This window comes from Drosophila pseudoobscura, unplaced genomic scaffold (assembly GCF_009870125.1).
Source record: "Drosophila pseudoobscura strain MV-25-SWS-2005 unplaced genomic scaffold, UCI_Dpse_MV25 Unplacedtig00000077, whole genome shotgun sequence".
NCBI classification, from domain to species: domain Eukaryota; kingdom Metazoa; phylum Arthropoda; class Insecta; order Diptera; family Drosophilidae; genus Drosophila; species Drosophila pseudoobscura.
This window is the reverse complement of record NW_022881710.1, coordinates 192,250-218,739: the sequence shown is the minus strand read 5'-3', so window position 1 is coordinate 218,739 and position 26,490 is coordinate 192,250. Positions and strand designations below refer to the sequence as shown.

At 44.2% G+C, this 26,490-nt stretch overlaps 1 protein-coding gene and 1 pseudogene across 1 annotated transcript; both read left to right on the top strand.

Moving 5' to 3' along the window:
• The first annotated feature begins 5,523 nt into the window (after positions 1-5,523).
• LOC117185437 (uncharacterized) lies at positions 5,524-7,058 on the top strand. The gene is made up of 2 exons (XM_033385673.1): positions 5,524-6,799; positions 6,862-7,058. The coding sequence occupies exon 1, from the start codon at positions 5,948-5,950 to the stop codon at positions 6,566-6,568; it is 621 nt and encodes a 206-aa protein (XP_033241564.1). The 5' UTR covers positions 5,524-5,947; the 3' UTR covers positions 6,569-6,799; positions 6,862-7,058.
• A 10,506-nt stretch (positions 7,059-17,564) lies between these two features.
• Positions 17,565-22,794, top strand: LOC6899444 (uncharacterized; annotated as a pseudogene).
• Positions 22,795-26,490: the final 3,696 nt, after the last annotated feature.

Genomic DNA, 26,490 nt, shown 5'->3' with positions numbered 1-26,490 from the left:
AACTCACACCGTTGGTCGACGGGCTGGATGCGTTAAATACCACGCGGACCTTCGTGGTAGTCCTCTTTGGCTTGAAGACAGCGTGGTGCGGAAGGTAGTAGGTTGAGGACCCATGAGTCGGAGGAACTTCTGTCATGTGTTCAAGCTCTAGGTATTCTTGGATCACGGTGTCGTACTGCTCTTGTAGGGGACTGTTTCTTTTCAAGCGATTTTTTTTTCTTAGGAACTGGGCCAGCGCGGTTGCCCTTGAATACCCCAGATCTGATCCGAGATGATCTGGATCGCGAAACGGTAACGTGACGACGTATTTCCCGCTTGGCGTTCTTGACGTAGTTCGGAGGAAATTTCTTTCGCAGTACGAATCCGACTCGCTTTCTATTTTAGTAGGAATGTCCTCCACCTCCCAAAACTTTGTGAGGAGTTTGTCTAACGGAGTCTCTAGCTCGGTGGAAATTTTCGTGGAGAAGGATGCGAGACTGCCTTGTACCGTGTTTGGCACTGGGCCTGTAAGAACCCATCCGAAAATGGTTTCCTGTCCGAGGAGAGATCCACAGATGTTCGTCTATGAGCCGCTCAATAGGATGGATGGAAGGATGTCGGCACCAATCAGGACATCTATTTGTGAGCTTTCGTAAAATGTCGGGTCTGCCCATGGCAGGTTCGGCAAGTCTCGCAACGAGTGTTGCGGGATCGGATGGGAAGGAAGGCTGCCTGATAGTTTCGGCAGGACATATGCTGTGGCGTCCAAGTGTAAGCCCGGCTTAGTCGGGGAGCGGATGGAAAAATGGCAGAGCTTCTTGGACTGAGCGGATATTGTCTGATTGAGGCCCGAGACCTGTGCTTGGGCGAGTCGGAATGGCAACTTAATGATCTGGAGGAGACGTTCCGTAATGAACGTCGCCTCGGAACCCGGGTCGATTAGAGCGCGGGCGCGAAAATTTGTCCCCAAGTGGCAAATATTAATAATAGCTGTGCCCAGGAGTACCGCCCTTTTGCCGGAGGCGAAATAGTTCTGAACGCTAGGCTGAGCTTCGGCAGGAGTCGGAAGTGGTACGGAATTGGGCACGGATTGGCTGGAAACTGGAGTGCCACGGTGCAGCAGCGTATGATGCCGGTCTCCACACGTGTTGCAGTTGTGGGTGCTTGGGCATTCACGAATCTGGTGACCTCTTGCGAAACAGTTTAAGTAAAGCATTTTTTGCTTAATATAGCTGGAGCGAGCATCAGGTCTCATCTGAAGGAATTGAGGGCATACCCGGATCGGATGGTTCTTCTTGGAGCAAAGATCACACGTTCTCCGCTTCGGATCCACAGTTGTTCCGAACGAGTGAACCCGCCTTGCAACAGGGCTCCCTTGGGAACGGAATGGGTTGGGATTGCCCTTTGAACTCTCTGACATGGGTAGACTCGCCCTGGAGTGGGCCTGAGTCTCCATGCCTGGATGGCCGTCCTCGGTCACCTCGAGAGAAAGGTACCGCTCCGCCAGGAACTTGTCCATAGCGTGCCAGGTGGGAATTTCGGACTTGTGTGTCACGGACTGCTCCCAAAGCTCCAAAGTCGCTTTCGGCAACTTTGCGTAGACCGCGTAGCAGTCATCGTACATCCCCTGGACGTCACACAGGCCTCGAACTCCGCGTCCACCTTCGCCCACAGGCTTCGGAGTTGATCTCGATGGACTTGGGAGAGCGAGCGGGTTGGTGTGCTAGCATCAGGAGCGCTGAGCTTCTGGTCGAAGCGTGTCAGTTTGCTTGCAGCCAAGGAAAACTTAGACCGTGCGGAACTGGCGGCCGATTGGGCCATAGTGCTCGGAACCGTGCGAGGGACGACCGAGGGACGACCGAGGGGAGTAACAAGGCCTCAAAGGCATGTGGTGTGTGAGCCCTGGACGTGGTCGGACCTCGCTCAGCTGGGGCCAAACGGGAAGGTGTGGGCGTAGTGATTGAGCCGTTGGAGCTGGGTGGATGGGTCAAACTCAGCGAACTCACCTGCTTAAACTTCTTGCGAGATTTCTTCTCACCAGTGGGCATGGTTGGCTGATGGATTTGCGATAACGCGTATCAGAGTCGCAAAGCAGGTGAGCGGAAATGGAGAAGTGGAAGTTTTGAACGACGAACCGTGGATATGTGGCCTTGGCGGAATTCATCGCGAGTATTTATATAGTAGCAGTCGGGCACCGTTGCTGGAATATATAAATATAAAATACTACGATCAAATAAAAAAAAATGTCCAACCAAGAGCGACTAATGAGCAATGATATTGATGCACAAGGTACCCCTATACAGAGTCGGTTACAAAACGAATGTTGAGAACAATATACCCAGAAGTGCAGGGTAGCGCGTCACTTGGCGTTCCGTTACGGTCAAGCGCGGCACCGAAAAATATTCTCCCACCAACAACAACGCAAGAAAACGGTGGAGAAGCGAAAGCGAAATGGAAAACGAAACGAATGCACCGCTGCTGCTGCTTGTATGTGTGTGCGTATGGATGTAAGAGCTATGTACCGTGGCTTGGGTTGACGACCCACCCTTTTGACTAAATGTAAAACAACGGTTAAAACGGTGGATAACCGTTTTATATACAATATGTATAATTTAAAATGTAAGATAAATATTTATGTTGTGCCGAATGTATGGATCGTGTCTTATTTTTGTTGGCAATATCATTAGTTAAATACGGAGACGCAGTGATTTATTTTATTTATTCATAAAACCGAAAAACTATGGAACGTTGAGCAAGAAAAAAAAAGACAACAAAGTAATTGCAAGAATATGAATTTATGATTGTTGTCAGCCGCTTGGATTGGGTTGCGATGTTTGTGTGCTTGTATGCATGTGCATATGTCAGCAACCAAAGCTCAGCGGGAAGCTGGGAGAGGTAGGAATATATATACTGGATCGGAGGTTGACCGCAGGAGCTTGCTCGGATCAAATTAAACCTTTGGAGAAGTAGGTGGCCACAACCGTCGGCAGAACCGTGGCAGAACGAAGTATGGTTTAATTTGGAACTAGAGTGAGAAATGAATACATATGTATGTATGTATGTACATATGCCACGGGAACTCGGACTGGGATGGAAAACTCGCACAAAATCACTGCACTGGTGTTGGGCTTACTTATCTTGAATTTGGAGCGATCCGCCGATGCTGGCTGGGGTAGGCTTCTACTTATGGGGAAAGCGAAGATCCGGCTCGAAGGACCAATGTTTGGAGGGGGGCGGATCGAGGTTCAATTTCAAACGGCGAGGTTTAGGTTCCAGCACTAACCAAATATACTGTATGGTTAGTGGTTCCAGTTTATTCTCTGGGTATTCGCGCGGTATGTACCGGTTGCAGCGGGGGTGAAAACGTAACTACTACTTATGGTGCTTTTTCTGCCGTGAGCGCCGTGTGGATCGTGGATTGTGGATCCGAGCGCCCCTCCGAGCGCGCGAGAGCGAGCCGGGCCCGAGGCGCGCGGAGCCGGCACAGTGCGCGGAAACTGTATGCTGCTGGCCTGAACACCCTCATTTCGACAGGTGTCATTTTACAATACCCAGATTTCAATAAAGAGTTTCAACTCACAACGGATGCCTCAAATTTCGCATTAGGAGCAGTTCTTGCTCAAAATGACAAACCAATATCCTTTATTTCCCAAACCCTTTCGAAAGCAGAAGAAAATTATGCAGCAAACGAAAAGGAAATGCTAGCAATAATATGGTCATTGAAGTCTTTGAGAAATTATCTCTATGGGGGAGCAAAGGTTAAAATTTAAACCGACCATCAACCCTTAACCCATTCTATGAGCGATTGGAATGGCAACGCGAGAATAAAACGATGGAGAACATTTTTGGAACAGTACGACTATCAGCTAATCTACAAACCAGGAAAAGCCAATGTAGTAGCTGCCTCTTTGTCCAGAATCAAGGAGATAAACTCCATCTCGACACAACATAGTAGCCAAAGTTCCTCCGAAAGGTTAATTCATAGTATGGAAATACCAATAAATGCTTTTAAAAACCAAATCTTTATTATTCCAGGAAACGAAATTAATTACAAATTTAGTATACCATTTCCAAGATTTCCTCGACACGAAATTACACAAAACACATTCACCGAAGCTGATTTATTACAAATATTAAAAAAATACCTTAACCCCTAAGTTATCAATGGAATTCAAACAACCGAACACATTACGGGACAAATCCAAGATATATACCCATTAAATTTCTTCTAATACAAAGTTAGATTCACACAAAGTAGATTAGAAGACTTAAGTAAGGAAGGCCAACAACAAGAAGAGATCTTAAAAGTTCACAATAGAGCCCACAGGAGTGCCGTAGAAAATCAAAAACAACTCATCGAAAAATTTTATTTTCCAAAAATGAAACAGAAAATTTCCACTATAGTAAAGCAGTGCCAGATTTGAGAGGAAGTAAAATACGACAGACACCCCACTAATCCCGAAATCGTGGAAACACCAATATTACAATATCCAGGTCACACTATTCACGTTGATATTTATTCCACAGAAAGAAATTTAGTTTTGACAGCAATAAACAAATTTTCCATATTATCCCAAGGAAGAATCATCAAATCCAAATCCATCGAAGATATAAAACCATGCCTGCATGATATTCTGCTTTATTTCGGCGTACCAAAAAATGTAGTAATTGATAACGAAAAATCCTTAAATTCAGCTTCCATAACGTTTATGATGAAAGACCAATTGGGAATTCAGATATTTACAGCCCCACCCTACAAAAGCTCAGTAAACGGACAAGTAGAAAGATTCCATTCAACCCTCTCAGAAATAATGCGGTGTTTAAAAAGTAAAGGAATCTATAGCACATTTCAAGAATTACTAAATCGAGCTATTTACGAATACAATTCCTCGGTACACTCAGTAACAAACAGAAACCCGTTAGAAGTGTTCTTTGGTAGGAACGCCAAAACAAATCCTGATCTATACGAAATAAGCCGACAAAATAATATTGACAAACTTAAAAATAAACAGGACTTCGATTTAAAAAATCACAACAAGAAAAAAAAACCGATAATACAATACTCGCCAGGTCAAGAAATATTCGTAAAAATAGACACACGGTAAGGATCAAAAATTGTTTCCAAGATTTAAAAAGGAAATAGTAAAAGAAGACAATAACACGAAAATAAAAACTGTGTCAGGGAAAATTGTTCACAAAAGTAACATAAAAAGTGGCTGGCAAAAACCCTCTAGCTGAACCCTCCACGAGGGTGCCTGCTGGGCAATGCAGTGTCTAGCTAAGGCTATGGTCCATCGTCTTCCCTATCTAAAGTCGGGGGAACTGAACCAAGGCCATGGCTAGAGGTGTCTGGCGGCCAGGCATAAAACGCTAGGGGGTGGTCCCCCCGAAAAACATTAACCGGTATGGACCTTCGGGCCAAATATGGAGGCAGATAAGGAGCAAGCACGGGTTGGGATGTCAACCCAAACGTCGGTGGAAAGCGTGACTGCTACCACCGGCGGGCACGGGGAGGAGCAATCCTCTCTGCGTGTCGCCAGCGGTCACACCTTGGGCATGGCGGGAGCAGGTCATGTCAGTTGTAATACTACTGCCACCAAAACGACGCGTTGCAGGGTGAGCCGCGCATCGACAACGGCCGATGCAGACTCGGACCTGGAGACCTAGCAAGACCGAAGAGGAAAGCCTTCTCCGCTCGCCGGAACCAGGTACCAGCTCCCTGCGTAGGGAAGGGCCGAAGCGTTCCAGGGAGGGGATGAAGGCAAAAGCTCAGTATAAGGCGTCCCTCAAGTCCCTCCCAAGAGGAGAAGTCCAAGCTAGCCTGGGCTGAGTAACGGGTACAGGAGGGCCGCGAACACTACGCGCAGTTGCCCCAGATGAAGGCAACAAACGGTGGATTCGCCAACAAGGTGGGGGAGATGTTGGCCACCAAGAGGCAAAGCTCGATCGTAGCGATTAAAACGGGAAGATGACGGTGGCGCAGTGGAAGTTAGTCCACGCGCAGCTCGTCGAGGCACTGTTCTCGCGAATGGAGGAGGACCCTAGCGCTCCCATACCCACGTTCGATGGAGCGGGATGGCTGAACGGGGTCAAAATCCTCAAGTGCAACGACGACCCAACGCGGCAGTGGCTGGTGCAGAAGGTGCCCCTACTGGAAGCTCTGTGGGAGGGGACCAAGCTGGAGGTGGTAGACAGGGAGCTGATTCCGTCCATACCAAAGGCGAAGGTGCTCTTCCACATTGCTGTCCAGGGAGAGCGAGCACTGAAGCTGCTGCAGAGGCAAAATCCGGACGTGCCAACGGGTGACTGGAAGGTTCTGCATGCCGGTAGCCCACTACCCAACGAGGGGGGCCAGCACGTGATCCTCCAGATCAGCAAGGAGGCGGAGGACATCCTGTATCCCAAGTTCGGGAAGATGGCGTGGGGCGTAGGTAGCGTATACCTACGGCTGAAAAAGCGCCACCCCGAGGATAAAGATGCGCACACCCTCCAGGCAGGCGAGGTCGAGAAGGACCTAGGTCTGGAGTCCATAGTGGAGGCCGCCCAGGGTCTGGGCGCTGGACGACTCGGAGGAGGAGGAGAACGGTGACGGTGACCTGACAATCATAGTCAACCCGTCGTGCGAGGTTGAGTTAGCCACCCATGACACTAAGGGTGCTGCCACTCAATCTCCATAAAAGCAAGGTAGCGTCGGCGGAGCTCCTCATTGCCTTGGAGCAAGGGCCCGCCGACATAGCTTTAGACCAGGCCGTGGATTGCGTCAGGCAACTCTGTGGCCGGACTAAAGTCCTCAAATTACAGCCTTCTCTACTCAACATCGGTAAGCAGGAACCGAACCGCCGTACGGAAGGGAATCCATGCTCATCTTATGTCTCATTACAGCACGGATGACCTGACGGTGGTGATGCTGGAGAGCGAGGAAAAGCGACTAATGGCAGCTTCCTGCTACATAGCACACGACAGGCCCGCCCCACCGGAAGAACTTAGGAGTCTGGTGACAGAAGCCGGCTCCAAAAATCTCCAACCCCTCATCGGTGTAGACGCCAACGCCCATCACAATGTGTGGGGAAGCCCTGACACCAACGATAGAGGTGAGTCACTCCTAGACTTTATCTTATTCACTAACTTAGATGTAGCAAACGTGGGGCAGGAACACACTTTCGTGGGTCCCACCTCGTCAAACGTGCTAGACCTAACTCTTGTCACGGGAAAGAGTACCTTGGTATCTGACTGGAGAGTCCTCAAAAGACCATCCTTCTCAGACCATAAGTACGTTCAGTTCAAGTGCGAATTCAAACACTCTTCGAAGATAACAGTCTATAAAAACCCCCGAAACAAAAACTGGGTAAAGTTTAAAAAGACTGTTACTTCGAAGCTCGCGAATCCGGGCTCAGTGAAATCCGCGGAGGATATATAGAAGTCCGTAAAGACCCTATCCAACGAGTTACTGAACGCCTACCATGCATCGTACAAACCCTCGAGAACGAAGTGGAGGTCCAAGCCACTCTGGTGGAACCGAGATCTCTCTCTCCAAAGGAACAACCTCAAGGAATTCTTCAGAGAGTTGTCTTCCCCCCTAAGGCAGGAAAGTGCAGCCACGTGAGTCCCAAGGATTACAGACTGATAAGCCTTACCTCCTTTCTACTAAAAACACTAGAAAAGCTGTTGGATTTACACATCAGGAACTATAATGTTACGGCTACGGGCTGGTTAAATCTTGTTGGCAATGCAGCCTCAGCAGGAAAGGGAATCGGGGTTAGTGCACTATACTGCGCTCTGGGCTCAGCTCGCCGGATGGGGTCGGGGTCTTTCCTATCCCTATACTTCCTTGTTCTCGCCATATTATAAAAATTTAAGTGCACTTACACAGAATCTACTTTGGTCAAAACACAAAAAAAAACAAATGTAATCAAACCCCGGTCGGCATAGATGGCAAGAAGGAATCCGGTAGTCGCGTATTTAATTTAGTGATCCTAGGTGTAGGAGATCACTAGTTCCTCTATACCCTCCCTACCTTCGGCAATGCGTGGAACGATGTTGGCATGGCCCCTAACGTAACTACCGCTGCATTATTACACTCGATGTATCATTGGCATTATGTACTCAGACAGAATGGTTGTTATTTATTCCAAATTCATGTTAATTCAAAATAGTTCTATTAATCAAGATTCAAAAGATTCATATATAACAAAAGGTTCATTAACTTAAGAATATAAAATACAATTCATAGCAAAACTGAGCCTTTTTACTCACGAAGGTCAACATTTCCATTCAATACAAAACTAATGATCATTACCAAATTCAAACACTTTCCTTGACGAGCTCGTTGCTGTGGAACAATATTAATTATATAAAAATAGTAAAGAATTAAAGAATGATATTTTGGCCGACATTGCCAGAGTTAATCAAGGCTTAACATTGAGTTAATTAGGAAAGGAACTTAAGACATAAGATAAAGAAATTAATTCTATAGGAAAGATATTCCTTAAATAAATGTATATGTTTATATGATTTTACATTTAAAGTCAAATTTAATTGAAGTGCAAACACAAGAATGCAAGCAAAAGAAAAAAACAAGACAAAGCAAAGAGAATGTCGATGATCAAATTAATGCACGTTTATATGTGTGTGCATACGCACGCATATGTCCGAATTCTCTTCGAACGAAAGCTCGCTCTTGGCGTGTGAGTTATCACGCTCTCCCTTTCATTACGCTGCACCGCTGCTATACCCTGCTATTTCGCGGGTATGTTCGTACTCACGAATCGATGATCACATGTTGTCCACGACACAGGTCACCCTAGATTCCGATTCCTGATCTTGTATTCACATCTTTTGCACAATTTTAGCTGACATAAATTTCCACTTTAATTCCTAGCCGTTGTCGATTCCGCATCAAGGATGTTGAGTTGCATCTCGCAAGATACGATTAGAGGGCATTCAAAAGTCGATGCAGATCGTCCGTACAACGGAAACGCTGGTAATTCGAAGCGGCCAAAAATAAGACACTGGAGGTTGCGTGGGGGGTTTAGGCGTGAGAGCGCCAAAGCACGGCAGACCTCCAGTGACCAAGAGATTCTGTAATAGATTCGGAATTCAGTGAATGTACCAAACCTGCTTTCCTCTATAATCACCTTCTTTTTCTCTACGTAGCACTTTGCACTTTCACCACACAATATAGCTTGATCTTGCTTTTTAGTCGATTCTCCGCCGACTTGCAGTTATGTAATTTGGTATGTATTATGTAATACAGGGACACGTGGACTTCCACTAGAGTTTGGCACTATTGGCACAGGCACAACCGAAGTGTTTTGGGAGAAAAATGGAATTGATCCGCGTGTTCACCGTCGCTGTCGGCTTAAGCGGCATAGACGAGCTTTAACGGGACCCTTCCATAGAATTCGGTCTCGAGAGACGAAAAATAACATTCGAGCAATTAAAGCTCCATATTCGAAGTAGCTGTTTTTAAAGCCTTGGTGTTCGAACTAATCAAGTTGGCGCGTGATTTGAATCTGCTTTATATCTGGGAAATTATTAGGGAATTTAATCTGGGTTTGCTTCACTGGCCACTACAGAACGAGGTAGGGGGACTGATGTCAAAAAACCAACACGCCTACACCAAGGGGAAATCAGTGGAGACGGCACTACACTCGCTAGTAGCCACCATCGAGAGCGCCCTTCACAACAAAAAGTATGCTTTGGGAGCATTTGTGGACATCTCAGAAGCATTCAACAACGTGGCAACAACCGCAATAACAAGTCGCCTAGAAGCGAATAACATACACCCTGCAATCAACGTCTGGATCGAAAACCTCGTCAGTTGTAGACGGGTGCAATCGGAGTGGGGCACCGCTTCCATGGTAAAGGGGGCACACAGAGGCACACCTCAAGGTGGAGTCCTGTCGCCACTACTGTGGAATTTGGTGGTCGACGACCTCATTAAGAGATTTGACAGGAAGGCCCCAAAAATAACAGCTTATGCAGACGACATAAGCATACTTATTACGGGTGTATGTCCATCGCCCCTCAGCTCCATAATGGAACGTACACTCAGGGAGATACGTGAGTGGGCGGAAGAGGTAGGACTCAGTATCAACGCGGACAAGACGGACCTCATCCTCTTTACCAAGAGGTACAAGGTACCGATATAGACCCCCCCGAAAATTGACCAAACTAGGCTGACTCCAAAATCGCAGGTGAAATACCTAGGCACAGTACTGGACAGCAAGCTGGCATGGAGGCCCAATGTAGTGGAAAGGGTGAAGAAGGCTACCATTGCGCTTTATGCATCCAAGAAGATGCTCAGCAGCACATGGGGGCTGTCACCTGCTCTAATTCACTGGATCTACATCTCGGTGGTGCGACCAACTCTGCTGTATGGAGCCTTAGTGTGGTGGCAGGCTATTGAAAAGAAGACATACCATAAGCTTATGGAAAAGACTCAGCGACAGGCTCTGCTCTGTATTACAGGGGCGCTGAGGTCAACCCCAACAAAAGCACTCGAAACTGTACTCGGAATCGACCCCCTAGACATACACGCTCGCCTGATTGCGGGAAAGGCAGCACGACGCCTTATAGCATCAGGAAACCTAACGATACAAGGATACGGGCACAGTTCAATTGTCAGGGACATGACCAGATCAACTGATTACATGACCCCCCGAACTTGCCTTGACGTCAAAACAACCACATTTTTGGGACATGAAGACTGGAAAGTTGGAAGGGACCAAACTGAGCACCTCAATATATACACAGACGGCTCCAAGATGGACGGAGGAGTAGGAGCGGGCCTATACTGTACAGACCCTGAGATAAGGTTGTCGTATAAGCTACCGGACCAATGCAGCATATTTCAGGCAGAAGTTTTTGCCATCGGGAAGGCAGCGGAGGTCGCTCTCCTAACAGAACGAGCACACGATGCGGTCAACCTATTCGTCGACAGCCAAGCGGCGATAAGATCCATGCAGTCGACATCCTAAGCACGACAAGGACAGTGCGGATCTATTGGGTTCCCAGCCACCAGGGCATCGAAGGAAACGAAGCGGCGGACGTACTAGCTAAGGAAGGCGTCGAGCTGGAGAATAGGAACACCGAAAACGTGCCTGTCTCCCTTAGAACGCTGCAATGCGACCTAGAGAAGCAGGCTAGAACACAGACTGATAACAGGTGGAACAGTACCACCACCTGCAGAACCTCGAAGATAATGTGCAAGGAACGCAATGAGAAACTTGGCCACTACCTACTGCACCTACCACGAAAGGACTGTAGATTGCTAGTGGGAATACTTACAGGTCACTGTCTGGCTGCTGCACATGCAGCTAAGCTAGGCATCACCAACAGAGACAGTTGTCTCTCTCAAGGGCAAGGAGGAGATACCTGGGCGCCCCAGTGCTGGCATCACTGGAAGATGCCTCCAAAAGGACGCCACAGGAACTGCTGGCCTACGCTAAAAACACCTCGATTCTCGGAGACTTAAAACCCCCCCCCCCCTATCCGGATAACTAAGGGCCAGATTGGCCTATGCGTGGCCCGCTAAGGGCCGTCCGGGTTAACGTAACCTATCATAAAAAGTTCATAACTGTCCGATATTCATAGGTCCATGTCCATGTCCGTATTAAAATGACTAAAGGTTATATTATATGAAATAACTACACCCAAAACCCAAAGATTTATCCGATTGCGGGTTCCATCCGATTATAGCACCACGAAACGGAAAATACCCGAAAAAACCTTTTTCGATACTCTTCATTCTCTTCCAGATCGATAACATCATTTCTCCTCTTACAATTAGTAGCTGGATCTATCGAAAAAACTAACTATACCGAATGCCATGTTTTAACCATTCAAACTAACCTCAGAACATACAAAACTAATTCATGTCATAGATTTAACTCTAATAAAACAAACGCTAGACCAAACTCGTTGGTATATAGAAAAATACCTAAAAAAATAATGTTTTTTATAATACCTTGGACCATGAAATAAACCAAACTTACATTATATTAAATACACTTACACCCACTCGACACAGTAGATCTATAGATATGATCGGCATTGAAATATATAGCCGGAAGTCCCGATCATGCGGTTCTAAATATGATCCAAAATAATCTTAATGATATCATTTGAAATTATAATAAGCAAATAGTAATAAATACACAATTTGAGAAACGAATAAACATACTTACAGAAATAAATAATAGACTCTTGAATACAATAAAGAAAGACAATGCGAAATAGCCATCAGTTTAGAAATTCAGGCCCGACTTATAAAAGAAGAGCTAATTAATGTAAAATATGCAATTCAATGGGCAAAAATAAATATAGTAAACACATTCTTTCTTAACGAAAATGAATTAGAGACAATTAAAGAAAACTTTGAAGAATTACTAACCCCACTCAATTCAGTAGAAGAAATGCTTGGATTTGCAGACGTCTCAATTTTATATAATAAAAACACACTACTCTATATTATTAAGATCCCTAACTTAGAAAAAGAAACCTATAAAGATATCATCATTCGACCTGTCGTCCGAAGAAACCTCTTTGTTAATTTACCTTTCCAAGAAATATTTATTAACGAATTGAACACTTATGGAATTAATAAACCATGTAAAGACTACAATAACGTAAAAATTTGCACAACAAATAATGTAATCAACTTAAACCACGATAACTGTATTAGCAGATTAATGATAGGGAAAGATCCCTCGTGTAACTACAGCAATGCAGAACACATCGAACCTATAGAAGAAATAGATTTCGACTCACTCCTCCTAAATAACTTCAACGGAACAATAACATGGCAAGACGGCTATGAAAAACTAAAGGGCACGTACTTACTAAAGTCCTGGAACGATACGATAAGCATTAACGAAAAGAAATTTACAAACATTCACTCGAATGGTAAAAGTAGGCCCATTGCAATGGTGAAAATGGATTGTGTTATCGAAAAGTTAGAAGGAGCAAGGGTATTTACCACATTGGATCTGTCGAACGGGTATTTTCACGGGCCTGTCGAGGGACAGTCACAGAAGTACACTTCATTCGTTTTCAGTTTTCCCGTATCTTCGAATTTGTGGATGCCACAGACTTTCACCCTTTGTGGGGGCGGAAATGGGCGGGGTGAAGTTTTGAAATATTTTTGTAGCAGTGACATATCACAGAAGTCTGGATCCAAAACATCGTTGCTCTAGCTCTTATAGTCTTTGAGCACTAGGCGCTGCCTTCAGCGGGAATGGACAGACGGACGGACGGACGGTCAGACGGACGGACGGACAGACAGACAGGGATAAATCGACTCGGCTATTGATGCTGATCAAGAATACATATACTTTATGGGGTCGGACGTTACACACATCCACTTTTACCACAAATCTAATATACCCCAATACCCATTTTGAGTATCGGATATAAAAACTCCTCACTACCCTACATAGAGTGTAGATTGTGGAGTGGACAGACCTAAAAAATCTTAGTAGATACCGGCTCTAATAAAAGTTATATTCAACCCCAACATGTTAATAGCCCAATTTTAAACCAAAAACCTTTTAACGCTATTATGGCAGCATAAAAATAACACACCATAAAATTGCAAACCTTTTCAATATCCCTTATATTAATGTAACATTTTTTCTGTTACCCACCTTAAAATCATTTGACGCCATACTAGGAAATGACTATCTCAAAGAATTAGGGGCAGTCATCGACATAAAAAAAACGAACACCAACAATAAACAATGGTCAAGTTATTCCGATAAAGGAACAATTCCTGGAAGCAGTGAATGTCATATTTAATAGGACAGAACACCTAACAGAAACACAAAAACTAACCCTCGAAAATCTCTTTAAAACGCACTCTAATTTGTTCGCAGATCCAAACAGAAAACTTACTTACACCACAAACATTAAAGCAGATATCCGCACCACCTCTGATACTCCAGTTTATTCACGATGTTACCCCTTACCAGTGGGATCCAAAACAGAAGAAGAGAAACAAATAAAAGAACCACTAGATGACGGGATAATTAGACTATCTCGGTCCCCTTACGTATTCCCCCGTATGGCTGGTTCCGAAAAAATGGATGCCTCTCAAAAGAAAAAATTCAGAGTAGTTATCGATTACAGGAAACTAAATCTAGTTATTACTGCTGATAAATATTCCATTCAAAATATAAATGAAGTTTTAGCACAACTAGGAAACAACAAGTCCTTTTCAGTACTAGATCTTAAAAGTGGTTTCCATCAAATTCTGTAAAAAAAAATCAGATATCGAAAAAACTGCATTCTCCATCAACAACGGTAAATACGAATTCATACGTCTCCCCTTTGGATTAAAAAATGCACCACCAATATTCCAACGCACCCTTGATGATATCCTTCGACCACATATTGGTGAAATCTGCTATATTTATATTGACGACACAATTATTTTTGGGAACGACGAAGAAACACATGCTAACAATCTTGCGACCATATTCGATACCCTTGAACAAGCCAATATTAAATGCCAACTCGACAAATGCGAGTAGAATATTTAGGATTTATTATTTCCGATAGAGGCATAGAAACAAATCCTGCAAAGGTAGAAGCCATTTCTAAGTATCCTTGTCCGAAAACATTAAAGGATCTCAGATCCTTCCTAGGATTATCCGGTTACTATAGAAGATTCATAAAGGACTATGCAATGCTAGCTAAACCACTTACCTCATTATTAAGAGGGGAAGATGGTCGCATATGCAAAAACAACTCGAACAAAAAAAAACATTCACCTTAACCCAGAGGCAATAGCAGCTTTCAAAAAACTCAAGAACACCCTCATTTCGACAGAAGTCATTTTACAATACCCATATTTCAATAAAGAGTTTCAACTCACAACAGATGCCTCAAATTTCGCATTAGAAGCAGTTCTTGCTCAAAATGACAAACCAATATCCTTCATTTCCCAAACCCTTTCGAAAGCCGAAGAAAATTATGCAGCAAACGAAAAAGAAATGATAGCAATAATATGGTCATTGAAGTCTTTGAGAAATTATCTCTATGGGGGAGCAAAGGTTAAAATTTAAACCGACCATCAACCCTTAACCCATTCTATGAGCGATTGGAATGGCAACGCGAGAATAAAACGATGGAGAACATTTTTGGAACAGTACGACTATTAGCTAATCTACAAACCAGGAAAAGCTGTAATATTCGACGCTTGTCGTGCCTTCTTGTATTTTAATTATCCACGGCTAACTCCCAAAATTACAGCCTAAAACTAGGCCGTAAAAAAATTCGAGTTGAAGATCTTTTGAGCTTTGATAAAGCTTATCAACAGCTGTTTTGCGACCAAGCGGCAACGCTTTGATATGCAATTTTTCTGCCGTGCACTATTTTATTAAATATTGCTGTGTCTGGATTCTGTATAACAGAAGAAGACCATAGAAAGTGTGGAAAAAACGTAGGTTGCTGTACTTAGTAGTCCCAGCCTCTTTCTTTTTCTCCTCGTGACCGTCAGAGTGACCGGCAGTGGAAAAAGAAGTCTTGTAGAGCTGATCCAGTTCTCTTAACCAAGGTCAAGCCAAAGTCAAAGCCTAGTGCAAGTGCCAAGTGCGGCTCAAAGTGATCATTTAATTTGAGTGGACGCGCCAGTTATATATTGCCAATACTGGGGCAGCCGTTCGACCATTTGGAAAACGAGCGCCCACAGTTTACTAAAATTTTTCGAAACAGTGGTGCAATTCTGTTGAGGATTAGCACCACTAGTATCTACGTATTGAAACGCTGGTCTAGAAGTTACGGATTGGTTATTCCCGTACCACCGGTTAAACCCCCACCGTTTGACATTCGGATGAGGCGGTAGCCGAGGGCATGGAATGCTCCTCCAGTAAACCCGATCGGTGGGCTCTGCAAGCGTCGCCTGGATCCATGGGGATGATCTGACTGACTCTTCAAATACACCAGTCGCCCCACGAGCCATCAAGTCTGGCTGCTGCACATGCAGCTAAGCTAGGCATCACCAACAGAGACAGTTGTCTCTCTCAAGGGCAAGGAGGAGATACCTGGGCGCCCCAGTGCTGGCATCACTGGAAGATGCCTCCAAAAGGACGCCACAGGAACTGCTGGCCTACGCTAAAAACACCTCGATTCTCGGAGACTTAAACCCCCCCCCCCCCCCCCCCCCCCCCCCCTATCCGGATAACTAAGGGCCAGATTGGCCTATGCGTGGCCCGCTAAGGGCCGTCCGGGTTAACGTAACCTATCATAAAAAGTTCATAACTGTCCGATATTCATAGGTCCATGTCCATGTCCGTATTAAAATGACTAAAGGTTATATTATATGAAATAACTACACCCAAAACCCAAAGATTTATCCGATTGCGGGTTCCATCCGATTAAAGCACCACGAAACGGAAAATACCCGAAAAAACCTTTTTCGATACTCTTCATTCTCTTCCAGATTGATAACATCATTTCTCCTCTTACAATTAGTAGCTGGATCTATCGAAAAAACTAACTATACCGAATGCCATGTTTTAACCATTCAAACTAACCTCAGAACATACAAAACTAATTCATGTCATAGATTTAACTCTAATAAAACAAACGCTAGACCAAACTCGTTGGTATATAGAAAAATACCTAAAAAAATAATGTTTTTTATAATACCTTGGACCATGAAATAAACCAAACTTACATTATATTAAATACACTTACACCCACTCGACACAGTAGATCTATAGATATGATCGGCATTGAAATATATAGCCGGAAGTCCCGATCATGCGGTTCTAAATATGATCCAAAATAATCTTAATGATATCATTTGAAATTATAATAAGCAAATAGTAATAAATACACAATTTGAGAAACGAATAAACATACTTACAGAAATAAATAATAGACTCTTGAATACAATAAAGAAAGACAATGCGAAATAGCCATCAGTTTAGAAATTCAGGCCCGACTTATAAAAGAAGAGCTAATTAATGTAAAATATGCAATTCAATGGGCAAAAATAAATATAGTAAACACATTCTTTCTTAACGAAAATGAATTAGAGACAATTAAAGAAAACTTTGAAGAATTACTAACCCCACTCAATTCAGTAGAAGAAATGCTTGGATTTGCAGACGTCTCAATTTTATATAATAAAAACACACTACTCTATATTATTAAGATCCCTAACTTAGAAAAAGAAACCTATAAAGATATCATCATTCGACCTGTCGTCCGAAGAAACCTCTTTGTTAATTTACCTTTCCAAGAAATATTTATTAACGAATTGAACACTTATGGAATTAATAAACCATGTAAAGACTACAATAACGTAAAAATTTGCACAACAAATAATGTAATCAACTTAAACCACGATAACTGTATTAGCAGATTAATGATAGGGAAAGATCCCTCGTGTAACTACAGCAATGCAGAACACATCGAACCTATAGAAGAAATAGATTTCGACTCACTCCTCCTAAATAACTTCAACGGAACAATAACATGGCAAGACGGCTATGAAAAACTAAAGGGCACGTACTTACTAAAGTCCTGGAACGATACGATAAGCATTAACGAAAAGAAATTTACAAACATTCACTCGAATGGTAAAAGTAGGCCCATTGCAATGGTGAAAATGGATTGTGTTATCGAAAAGTTAGAAGGAGCAAGGGTATTTACCACATTGGATCTGTCGAACGGGTATTTTCACGGGCCTGTCGAGGGACAGTCACAGAAGTACACTTCATTCGTTTTCAGTTTTCCCGTATCTTCGAATTTGTGGATGCCACAGACTTTCACCCTTTGTGGGGGCGGAAATGGGCGGGGTGAAGTTTTGAAATATTTTTGTAGCAGTGACATATCACAGAAGTGGGTTGCTGTACTTAGTAGTCCCAGCCTCTTTCTTTTTCTCCTCGTGACCGTCAGAGTGACCGGCAGTGGAAAAAGAAGTCTTGTAGAGCTGATCCAGTTCTCTTAACCAAGGTCAAGCCAAAGTCAAAGCCTAGTGCAAGTGCCAAGTGCGGCTCAAAGTGATCATTTAATTTGAGTGGACGCGCCAGTTATATATTGCCAATACTGGGGCAGCCGTTCGACCATTTGGAAAACGAGCGCCCACAGTTTACTAAAATTTTTCGAAACAGTGGTGCAATTCTGTTGAGGATTAGCACCACTAGTATCTACGTATTGAAACGCTGGTCTAGAAGTTACGGATTGGTTATTCCCGTACCACCGGTTAAACCCCCACCGTTTGACATTCGGATGAGGCGGTAGCCGAGGGCATGGAATGCTCTTCCAGTAAACCCGATCGGTGGGCTCTGCAAGCGTCGCCTGGATCCATGGGGATGATCTGACTGACTCTTCAAATACACCAGTCGCCCCACGAGCCATCAAGTGTGCGGGTGTACCTAACCTCACGCCGCAGATGGACCGCGGTCATTGACCCTTGGCATCGGAAGCAGTTACCTGCGCCCGGTACAATCGTGTGCCACCTTCAGACCTCGAGTAGGAACTCGGTCTCCAGCCGGGAAGCATCGACCCCGCCTCGGATTTAGTTATATTTTCTATCTTTCTTTCGAAATTAGACCCGATATGCGAAACCCTGTTTTTTTATCCGCTTTCTGTTTAACTACGTTCTTTTGATACGGCCAAAATTTGCAACAGCCAATTAAATCCGGTATAAACAAAAAGGGAATTCCTGTCCATGGGCTAAGTCGAACTTGAACAAATGAGTAGTGTATTAATACCGATTATTTTTACAGTTTTTGATTTTGGTTGCCACGCATTCATCCCATCATCTATGCAGATACTCATCACAATCACACACATCATCATACTCCTCCACCCATCAAATCATCTCATCCAACACACAACGAAAGATCTTTCTGCGTGGGAGTCAAAGCTATTAATCGTATAGTAAGTGATTATCCTGAACCAAGTAAGCCATCTGAAAAGAATGAATGTGCGGTAACTATTCGTTGGTCTTCAACCATGATCACGGTGTTATACACGTATTACTCATGCCTTTAAGCGATTTTCCATATACCCGATTTTTGTCTGGTTTTGGCACTGACCAAGTTAACGTAATGAAGTTTGAAGTTTCCTTGTTCCTATGATGAACACATAACCTAGCTCGTGCATTTATATATACCTACTACTAATCCATTTTATAGCTTTAAGATCATTATACCCTACCTCGCCCCTATGATATTCTTTCCCCAGTATATGCTGTATAGTAATACCCTATAAATGTAAGACAATATCGAATAGCAGGCTTATATTAGGGACTAGATTCTATTAGCGTTAGGTTTTATAGGAATTTAAATGAAGAACTGTGGATTGCTTAAATAAAGTTAGTTTGGAAATGAACCAAGGCTAAATATCTTATATCGGAACCATGCAACTTCGTCTGACGGAGATGTGACCCACCGCAGTCTTTGTTGGAGGGATCCTTGCTGTTTATAGGTGGCCCTGAAGGATCATGGTAGGGTGGGCGTTCTCGCCAATGGGCGAAACCGCAGACGACAAAGATCTGACCGGTGATCTTCTTCGTTTACGTATCCATGCTGATCTGTCCCTTTGACCCCTGTATTCCGTTTCCTAGTATCCTTTCCCTACTCGTACGCAATTTTTTTTTTATACCCGATACTCAAAATGAGTATGAAAATCTGGGGCATCCCCAAATCTCAGAGACTATTAAGGCTAGAGTAACCAAATTTGGTATCCGCACTTCTGTTAGATCTCACTATAAAACGTACATCTCAAAATTTCGCCCCACCCCCTTCCGCCCACGCAAAGGACGAAAATTTGTTGCATCCACAATATTGCACATTCGAGAAAACTAAAAACGCTGAATCATAGATAATGACCATAACTATCAGATTGCTGAATCTGGATCAGATCAGATAATTTTTGTAGCCAAAAGCAAGAAATCAATTTGCATTGGCTACGCAGCGCGTGACGTCACGCTCAGACTGATTTTCTGTCTCTCTCGCACGCACTCTTTGTCCTGTCGTTTAATATTAGCGGCGTCTGCCGAAGGAGAGCCATACTGACTTAGTATCGGGTATAACTGTAGAGTTGCGGTGTCCGCAGCAACTCACAACGTTCCGCCTCGTTTCTATTACATTTTGAGTTTTTGGGCGTCATTTTCCTGCTTGGAAATGTGGACGATTCATATAATTGACATTTCTAGTATGGAGACTTGGATCTATCTCCATTGGTTCTGGTTTTGGAATTGGCTTTGGTGCGATCGGACGATTCGGAATTACATTCTGAGGGAATTTTGACGGGGGTAATTCTGTGTAACTTGAGGTGTTTGGTAATTATAGTTTTGTCTGGGAGGAATCGAAGGTTTATTCTGATTATACTGGTGGTACTGGAGAGGTTGCCTAAAATTGTTATAATTGATATTTGATCGGGGTGCTGGAATTGGTTTTTGGTTTGAGCCCCTATATCCAATAGTGGGTGGTTTGGCGTTAGCATAATAAGAACGATAGTTTCGGTTTTCTAATTTTAAATAAACATGTAGAGCTGTTGGGAGGTCTGCTGGTTCTTTCATACCAAGGAGTCGAGGAAGATCTCCTCGTAGTCCTCTGATAAAAGTATCTAATGCTTTGTCGCGGTATAGTTTGGGCATTAATTGTTCTGCTTCCCTTCCCTATTCCATGCAACCTATTTTATTTAGAATCAGTGACATTTGTTGATAAGCAACTTGATGATAATCTTCCACTGACTGTTGATTTCCCTGCACCAGCATGGTCATTTGGTACTCTAATGTACTCACGTCTCTCTTATCACCATGGTGTAGAGTCAAACATTTGAAAATAGCGTTCCAATTCACAGGAATGTTGTATGATTCCAATGCCGTATCGGCATTTCCGACAATCTTGTTTCGAATGACTTGAAGGATCCCAACGTACTTTCGGGTTCCTACTGTGTCTGCAAAGTCCTCTAGAATCCTTTCTACTCCCTTCTTCCAAGAACTAAATTCGGATCGGCTTCCCGAAAATTCCCGAATGCTTTTCACGAAGTCTGGGATTTTGTCATAGTCAGGTGCACTGTGAGGAAGTGCAGGGTCTATTTCTTGATCAACTGCGTTGAGGAAGTCAGTGTTAGGGTTAAGTAAGGCTCGTTCGAAAAAAGTGTTCACTAAATTAGTTACCAAGGATGTAATTTCTTGCCTACCCATATTTGTACCCGCATTGGGGTCTTGAACCAGAACGGCAGGTCTGATTACATTATTAGGATTTGCCATTATGTGAAAGTATTAAGTATTTATAATATATGAATACTGTTTTTATACCCGATACTCGAAATGAGTAATGGGGTATTAAAAGTGGATGTGTGTAACGTCCAGAAGGAATCGTTTCCATGGGGTCGGAAGTATATATATTCTTGATCAGCATCAATAGCCGAGTCGATTGAGCCATGTACTGACTATGCATCGGGTATAAACGTAGAGTTGCGGTGTCCGCAGCAACTCACAACGTTCCCCCTCGTTATATATAAATTCTTATCTCGATCATTTGCCAGAGCTCTAAATGGGTAGTAAAATATCCTCCATGCCCACACCCTGCCGACCAGAGACAAAAGCCGAAGCCAGCGCGTACTTCCTACTCCTATATCAGCTCCTATAACCTGTACGCTGTATGCTATAATTAAAAACAAATTTTAAATGGCAATGGGTTCGAAAAGTCTGTCCCGATTTTATGGCAGGGTTTTAAGAACGTTTTAAGAATGATAAATATAAAAATTTGGCGCCCAACGTGGGGCTTTGTCGGCATGCCCCGACCAAGAAAATTTTTATAAAGTCCACCAATGCGAGCCGCATCTCAATGCAGTGTCATAAGACTTATTCCTTTATCCATTAATTCCCAAGAGATGTGCATGGTCGTGCATTGTCTGGGGGATTGACCTCGAGTAGCTGGATTGCGTAGCAGTTTCTAATTATGTTTCTGGCCCTCATTAGCGGCTCGCTCCTCTCCAGCTTTGTCTATGCCGTTCGATGCTTGTCTTGACCACACTCTTCTTAATTTTTTATTTGCCCGAGAGCCTGAGCATGCGGCAGGATGATGAAGATGTCCCAGAGAAACAAAAGGATGCGGCTGTGACCATCACCATCTCTGACCAGCAGCTGAACGTATCCGAGAAGGCTGATAAGCCACCCGAGAAACCCCAGGACCAAGGGGAGAGTGAACCTGGTTTATTCAGTCTGAAACACGTCAAGGATATGTTCAGTACCTGCTTCAAGCGGAGGGAGAATAATGCGCATACCATCATTTGGCTGGTGACGTTGGCTGGCTGTGTCTCCATCTTTGTGGGCGGTAAGTGTTTCCCTGGCATCTGACTACGAGATCTACGAGAATGATTGATACGGTGTCTCCTCAGATGGCGTTGTGACTGTGATGTATCTGTATGTGCGTCAACAGTTTCACCTGACTGTTCGCGAGTAAACCATCTTTGAGACAGTCAGTCAATCGGTGCCTCTGATAGGAGTTCTCTTAGGCTTTCTGATTTTTAAAAAGGTATAGGTTTCGCCCAGGAAAGCCCCTTGGTATTGAGTACTTGCACTCTTCTTCCAGATCTTTGGTCTATCTGTGGTTGCATTGATCCTCAGCAGTCTGGCCAAGGGCTTTGCTTTCCTGCCCTGGCACTTATATCTGTCGGTGGTTCTCGGAGTCTTTCGCTCCATTCAGGGCCCCATGTGTCGCACCATAATCTCCAATATAGTTCCAGCCTCTGACACGGGTATGAAAAACGTACCCTCATTCCAAGTTAACTAGAAAATCTTGCATTGCAGGTAAACTTTTGGCAATTGGCAACATTGTTCAATAGGTGAACAATCAATATCAAACAAATAATATCAACAGAGTCAGTGGGGGACACATTCGTATTAGACGAAGGGTGCATGGTTTTTGTGGATACAGAGTAGATATATCGATCTTTAAAAGTTAATAATCAAGAGTAGAACAGAAAATCATATATTAGTAAAATTAGGATAGGATGTCATTAAATTAGAGTTTTGACGAGATTGATCCAAACGACCATTCCGATACTATCTGCTGTATTTGCGTAAGACAGGTAGAATATCGGACACAGCTTTTAAGAACAAGTTGTAACCACGTATTTAATTTAGTTTGTTTTAATACGAGAAGAGGTGAAAAGACCGTGTGACCGGCGTGCAACAAGCCCCTACAATCATCCGCTCTTAGCTTAGCGGAGGAATTAGCCGTAGCGCAGGCGTCCGCCTCGAATGTAGAGTCTTCTCAGCTTCTAATGAGAACCAGATCACAGCGTGTGACAGCAGCTCCAGCTGCGAATACTGAAAATTTACCTTCTGTTGGTCCAACTGAAGTCAGCGATCCAGCGAATGAAGCAAGCCCAGGCTTGGCTCAAATGGCACAGGCGTTGACGGACGCTATGGGTCAAATCGGGTTGTTGTTTCAAGCCATGACTCAAATGACTCAGACTATGGAAATAGGATTCCAACGTTTGGCAAGTCCAACGGTACAGCCGCCGAATGACCAAGCTGCTGGATCTTCACAGCCTAGTGGAGAAAACCAACCTTCGAACAGTTGTTCCAAATACCAACTCGAGAGTCCGTAGGTGCCACGATAAATCAGGCTAATGATTCTGCAGTCTCGGTAACCCCATGGGGATCCCAACAGATAACGGGACTACGACCCGATAGAATTGGACAAATAATCGCAGGATGGAAGGTGCGGTTTTCTGGAAATTCGTCCATGTCGGTGGAAGATTTCATATTTTGGATAGAAGCGTTAACCAAACAGACCTTAGAGGGTAATCTCGACCTAGTGGCCAGAAACGCCATTTATTTATTTGAAGCCAGTGCTAGCGAGTGGTTTTGGCGTTACCATAAAAGCGTACAGTCCGAGGTGGGGTGCAGACAGACCAGGAAGGCGATGAGGTCGATGAAACCGAACAGCTAGATATCGCTGCAGTAACCCTTTCCTGTTGGAACAGTGGTTGTCAGGGGCATCGGTATCAAGACTGCGTAGGTGATCGCACCGTCTTTTGTTACGGCTGTGGCAAACGGGATACGTATAAACCGTCGTGCTCTAGGGGCAACGATCCAAAAAACTCGTCAAGCCGTGCAAAACCGACAGGTGCACGCAAACCAAACAGTTCGAAAGCAACGAACAAAAACTTCCAGAAATTCTGTCACACACTTGTATTTTAACCCCAAGTAGGGAAAGAATTCAACTACCGACTCGATCTCGAAAGCGATTGCTCCAATTTCAGCAAACTGTCAAAAACGAGCGCTCTAACGTATTGGCGTCTGTCGTTACTACGTCCAAGAACTGGCGACCCTATGCGGAAGTCACCGTACTGGGAAGGACGCTCAGTGGACTGATGGATACCGGCGCATCCATAAGTTGCATAGGTGGGATGTTTGCGGCCGACCTGGTTCAGAATCCGAACCCGATCAAGCCTGTGAGAGCAGCAGTACGGACGGCGGATGGGCAGAGCCAGCCAATAATTGGCAAGGTCACCTCCGAAGTGGGTTTTCAAGGCCAGAAGAAAGTATTGAAATTGTTTGTAGTCCCATCCTTGGCGCAAGACCTATATCTAATCATAGACTTTTGGTCTCGTTTTTATTTGTTACCTGCTTTTCTAGCCCATAAATCATCCAGTCCAGAGTTGTCAGGCTTAACATTCGATAGTACGTTACATGTGTGTTTTTCGAAGCAGCAGCAAGCTCAGTTAGCAGATACGCTCAACTTATTTCCCTCCTTTGCGAAGCAAGGTCTGGGAAAAACGGGCTGGCTGTCGCACGAAATTCAAGTGGGCAACTCTAAGGCAATGAAACAACGACATTATGCCGTGCCTCCAGCAGTAGAAAGGCTGAAGTACGTAGAGGTAGACCGAATGTTAGCTCTTGGAGTTATCGAAGGATCATATAGCGCATGGTCGTCACCCGTGGTCCTCGTTCGTAAGCCTGGAAAGGTGCGATTATGCATCGACAGTCGGAAACTTAACGAAGTCACTGTTAAGAACGCTTATCCCATGCCATTGATCGATGGCATTCTCAGTCGGCTTCCTCGAGCTGAGTTCATCTCAAGCATCGATTTGAAGGATGCCTATTGGCAAATTCCAATTGTCCAAATTTTGCCTAAAGGAGGTCAAATATCTAGGCCATTTTATAGGCAACGGAACTATCCAGACAGATGGGGAGAAGGTCTAAGCGATTCAAGAGTGTCCGGTCCCCCGATCCATGAAACAAGTCCGCAGGTTCTTGGGTCTCACGTGTTGGTACCACAAATTCATAAAAAACGAGGGGGAACGTTGTGAGTTGCTGCGGACACCGCAACTCTACAGTTATACCCGATACTAGGTCAGTATGGCTCTCCTCCGGCAGATGGCGCTCATATTAAGCGACACGACAAAGAGTGTGTGCGAGAGAGACAAAAAATCAGTCTGAGCGTGACGTCGGGCGCTGCATAGCCAGTGAAAATTGGTTTGTTCCTTTTGGCTATAAAAATGACCTGATCTGATCCAAATTCAGCAACCGGATAGATATGGTCATTTTCTATGATTCTGCGTTTTTAGTTTTCTCAAATCTGCAATATTGTGGATGGCACAGATTTTCGTTCTTTGTGGGGGCGGATGGGGGTGGGGCGAAATTCTGAGATATACGTTTTATAGTGACATCTTAAAGGAGTGTGTGTACCAAATTTGGTTACTCTAGCCTTAATAGTCTCTGAGATTTGTGGTTGCCCCAGATTTTCGTCCTTTGCGGGGGCGGAAGGGGGTGTGGAGAAATTTGGACACGAAACGGTCAAGGTCCGATATCACAGGAGTGTGGATACCAAATTTGGTTGCTCTAGCTCTTATGGGTTCTGAGATCCTTGAACTCATATTTTGAAATTGGCAAAACCGACCATGAAACCTGTGTGTTAGAGTGAGACAGAAGAAGAAAGAGTGAAATTGTTTTCGTGATTCTGGCTATAATAATTATACGATCTGGTTCAGATTTTGCTCTCTATAAGATATATTCATCTTCTACGATTCTGCGTTTTTAGTTTTCTCGTATCGTCAAAATTGTGGATGCCACAGATTTTCGCCCTTTGTGGGGGCGGAAGTGGGCGGGGCAAAGTCTTGAAATATTTTTGGAGCAGTGACATATCACAGAAGTCTGGATCCAAAACATCGTTGCTCTAGCTCTTATAGTCTTTGAGCATTAGGCGCTGAAGGGGACGGACAGACGGACGGACGGACAGACGGACAGACGGACGGACGGACAGACGGACAGACAGACATGGCTCAATCGACTCGGCTATTGATGCTGATCAAGAATATATATACTTTATGGGGTCGGAAACGATTCCTTCTAGACGTTACACACATCTACTTTCACCACAAATCTAATATACCCCAATACTCATTTTGAGTATCGGGTATAATTATGCGGGTATCGCAGCGCCCATCTCAGATACACTTAAGAGCAAGCGAACATTTGAATGGACCGATGAAGCATAGAACGCGTTCGATTCCTTAAAATCACAGATG